General features: G+C 35.8%; 1 protein-coding gene across 1 annotated transcript in view; it reads right to left on the bottom strand.

The window, feature by feature from the left end:
• Positions 1–234: 234 nt before the first annotated feature.
• LOC106533685 (anoctamin-4) overlaps positions 235–4,627 on the bottom strand; it is a gene marked incomplete at its 3' end in the record, with an annotated part of 13,820 nt that continues 9,427 nt past the window's right edge. Inside the window, 1 exon segment of the mRNA XM_014030109.1 lies at positions 235–317. Within this exon segment, the coding sequence (XP_013885563.1) occupies positions 235–317 (83 nt within the window).

Here is a 4,627-nt window from a genome sequence, read left to right as displayed (position 1 = left end):
AGTATTATGCTCTTCTTGGCTGTCATAGGTGCCGGGGAGCTTGTTTTGTTCAGATAACGTGGATGTCAGAGATACAGTAGGTGGGTCTCACGGACGGCCTCGGCGCACACAGAACTAGAGTTCTGTTACACTTTTTGCAATAAACAAACTCCGATGACCATTCTACGAAGTGCCTTYATGCTTTGGATCATGTATTTCTGTCCTTGTTAAATAAATATCTCCACAACACTTCACCTCCTCTTCCTCCCAGTCGATGAGATCCCAGTCGTAAGCGAGAACAGCTCTGCGTCTTTTCCAGAACTCTAAGAAGACTGTTGCTGGAGGACATAAAAAAAAAACAATAATTACATGTAGGTGAGCATGTGACCCAGTGAGTTACTCCTCAATATTTTTAACTGCAACAATGATTTCAGCCACTTTTCACCTGGGAGAAGCCCCACTCGTTTAATTTGCTCAGTATTTGCTCAGTACTACAAYGGAATGGGTTTCTCTTCTCCAACACACCTGATCAGAATGAATATGTGATTAACTGACTTCTGCAGAACTTGAAGAGGTAATTCATTCACTGAATCAGGTGTATTGGAGCAGGGAAGCAGGTTAAATATGCAGGACACTCCTCAATTTATAGCACAGTCATGTGTCAGAATGGCCCAAAGTCCAGACCTAAATCCAATCTGACTGAGCTTAAGCTTTTTTAAAATTACCAAGAAGTTTCAGTATCTAGACAGGTAAAGCTGTTCGAGTTGGGTTCGGCTCGGCCTAAACAGCTGAATGATTCAGTGACAGAAGCCGGTGTGATAGTGAGGAGGTGGTTCACAGACAGGCTGAACAAAGTCCTGTGGATAGTTTACTTATTGAGCTTGTGTTTATCTGCACTGATTGGTAGCCTTTATTTTCAGTATCTTAACTGGTTCAGATGAACTACCTCTGCCATGTCCACATTCCTTCAAACCCACACTAAAGTGAGATGTTTTGATTGTGAAGGCTCGGCTGTCTGAGAAGGGTCCACGGCGGGGAGCACACTTCTGAAGAACATAATGAAGGGATTTGAGCAGATTCTTTTCTGCTGGTGAGCACAAAAAATAAATAAATAAATAAAAAACTACCTCATTACAGCGGCAGAGACTACAGCAAAAAGAAGCAGTGGACTGTAAGGTCAGTACTTTATTACACTTTAGATCTGAAGTTTATTAAAATGACAAACTGTAGAGCTTCTGACATGTTTGAACAGCAGCAAAAACAGTTTGTCTTCAAAGTTAAAGTATRTTGACCAGGTTGTTCATTTGTGGATTGATTGCTTCATGCCCATCTGTGTAAACGCTGAGTCAGCATTCAAAAAATCMTTTTCTCTTTACAGTTTTTTTCTATACATTTTTTAAACTCTTCATTACTTCAGCATATTTTAGCTTTTAAATTAATTAAGGTACAAAAATGTTTAACTTATTCATTCTTGTTATGACTTTTGGGTTTTGTAACTTTTATACTTTAAGATGTACAGTACTTACTGTTTTTTATTTGTAATTTAATTTATGTGCTTACTTTTTTAGCTTTTAGACACAGTTTTAATAGTTTTAGCTATAAGCTAATGTTTTGATTGTTTTAGATGGTTTAAGTTTCTGCTGGTTTTTATTTTTAACTACTGCACTGACAGTTTTAAAAATGTTGTGCTAATTTCATTTTTAGCTGCTATTTTGCTGGTTTAAGCATTTAGCTACTGTTTTGCTGGTCTTAGCAATTAGCTATAATTTTAGCTTTCAGTGACTTTTTTGAGTAGCCTACTTGTGGCTTTTATCTACTGTTTTGCTGCATTTAATTTTTAGCTACAAATTCTAGTCAGTTTTGTAAATTTTTAGTTGTAAACTATAGCTTTGCTAATRTTAGCATTTAGCTGCTGTTATGCTAATTTTATTATTTTGCTATTGTTCTGCTAGTACAAGCTTTTAGTCACTATTTTGCTAATATTATTTGTAAACTACTATTTTGATCATGTTTGATTTTAGCTACTGTTCTGCTGGTTTTAGCTTTTGTTTTGCTAATTTAGCTTTTAGATACTAYTTTGGTGGTTTTAGATTAATTTTAGCTGTAAATTAAAGTTTTGCTAGTGTTACCTTTTAGCTGCTGTTATGTAAATTTTACTTTTTTGCTACTGGTCTGCTACTATTAGATTTAGTGTTTTGCTAATTTTAGCTGTAACATACAGTTTTGCTAATGTTAGCTTTTAGCTGCTGTTATGCTAATTTTATTTATTTATTGCTACTGTTATGCTAGCATTATATTTTAGTCACTGTTTTGCTAATTTTAGCTTTTGTTTTGCTAACTTAGATTTTAGCTGTTTTATTAGATTAATTCTAGCTGTAARTTACAGTTTTGCTATCGTTAGCTTTTAGCTGGTGTTCTGCTGTCCTTTGTTCATATTTTTCAACTTAACCTTTCAACTTTTGTTGTACTGTGTTTAGCTGTTTTGCCTTTTTTTCTTTTTTCTTTTAAGATTAATGTAACAATTTGATGAGTCAGTTTCAGGTTCTTTAACAAATTTCATTAAAGCCATTCAACGCTCATTACTCAAATGTCCTCAAGAAGTTAAACATTTTTTTGTTTGTATTTTTTATTGAAAATTAACTTTTACTGTGAATGATCAACCTGGGAAATGGTCTGTCAGACCTTTTCTTAGGCTAACATGACTAAATTCTTCCTAACAATAATGATTATATTCTACAGCATATTTAACCTTTGTACATTAAATCAAAAGATCCATCATCATGACTCTCACATGTATGCCTATAGCCTAAAATCTAAATAMAATTTGCTTAAATGTTTCTAGTGTATGAAAGCTAATTGTTTAGCTTAAAATAGTTGCCCTGAAAGTCCTAGCATACCTTTAAWAAAACAGATAACCTACCTGTCATGTCAGTGTCACTAAGATCAGTTCACAATGAAGAGTTTCGTTGTTTTGGTCAAAACTTGAAATGAACAAAATGTAAATGACTATCAACTATTRCCACACCTAGTTTTAGTTTAATATCTTTAAAGCTGCTGCCAGTTTAGTATTTTCTAAGATCACTTGACTTCAAAAGTAATTACTTGTGAATTAACAAATGTTAAACTTTAAGAAATCAATTAATTAGATATTTAGGTGCCTCCAAATATGACAAAGTTTTAAGTAAATCTCTTACAMAATCTGCTATTTTTGTGTTGGAACAGATTTGCTTTGGTGGGAATCTTGATCAAGTTGACCTCAAAACTTAAGCAGCTGTAGATGTGCATGTAATAAATACTTTAGGAATTTCACTAAAATCTGTCCCTTGGGTTAGTTTAATTTGAAAATAAACTGAGAGGATAAATAACAAGGAGAGAGAGAGTTAGAAGTGTGCATTGTTTTATTTCTTCTACGATGTCCTGAATRTTTATTGGTTAATGGAGCTTTTATTTGAAATGACTTTAACATGTGTATCCAACTGGGTTGGTCTTATCTGAACAGAGTGTCCCTAGGAGAGTTGTGAAATGGGTCTCATTCAGAACCAGAACATGACTCGGGGCTTCTCTTCAACAGAGGTCACCTACTGGGAGTCAACAACTCAGCCACTATCAGCTGGTACTGTAACTCTCCACACACTGCCTTTTACTGTTTATATCATAGGCCTCACTTTGCCTCATCAACATTAATCTTAATCACAGTCTTTACTGCAGATCAGTTTTGCAGGCTGGTCAGGTCTGCAACCTGTAACCTCTTCTGCAGCCATTCTTTTGCAATTATGTACAAAACGTGTTTTTTTTCTTTGAAAAAGACCTGTATTTTCATAAAAAAAAATGTGTTGTCCTGAAGGCAGCATTTGTTGCTGTGAGATCTTTTCTGGGATTCCTCAAAAACCATTCGATGAATGGATTCCTCTGTTAACAGCCCAAAGAAGTAGACAGGGWCTCTGAACCAGATGCAATGTAAATCTTCTTTAACTGCATTTGAAAAGGATTTGTTCTCTAATCCAAATGTGGTCATGGAGATTTAAGGTCCAGGGGTCTCATTTTATAACGGATTGCGTGGAAACCATACTAAAAGTGAACGTACGACCAAAAGGTGTAAATGGAGTATGCCAAAAAAAATTTCAGATTTATATAACTGTGCGTATGCACGTTTCTGCACATCTTTCCTTTATAAATCACAGCCACATGTCAGAGTTTGCGCACGAGGTCCTGCCTCAGGTTCTGCCCTCTACACGCCCACATTCAACCATAAACAGTCAATGCAAAGTACCTCATGAATGTTAAGATGTATTTAAATCAGTCAGCTGATCAATGTCAACAAAAGTGATTGCCTCAGATACGCTCCGTCGTGCGTCTGGAGGTTGACAGGTGCTGACTGACAGCTGCTCACGTGAACAGAATGTCTGTAATTGACACAGATTTTCCCTCATTTTGCTTTAGAGTAATCTAACGATTTTTATAAAAAAATCTCAGCTTCAAATTAATTTTCCATCAGAGCCTGCAGGATGATAAAAACAATATAAATTAAATTAAATAAGTCAGATAAAATTAGAAACAAGTCAACCGCTCTTCTCCTCGTCCTCTCCCCCTCCTGCCTGCTCTGTTATCCGCGGCAGACCCCCACCCCGCCTCGTGCACACACACGCAC

Source organism: Austrofundulus limnaeus, unplaced genomic scaffold, assembly GCF_001266775.1.
Source record: "Austrofundulus limnaeus strain Quisiro unplaced genomic scaffold, Austrofundulus_limnaeus-1.0 Scaffold999, whole genome shotgun sequence".
Classification (NCBI taxonomy): Eukaryota; Metazoa; Chordata; class Actinopteri; order Cyprinodontiformes; family Rivulidae; genus Austrofundulus; species Austrofundulus limnaeus.
Note: the sequence above shows the minus strand (reverse complement) of the source record. Positions and strands in the feature narration are given on the sequence as shown.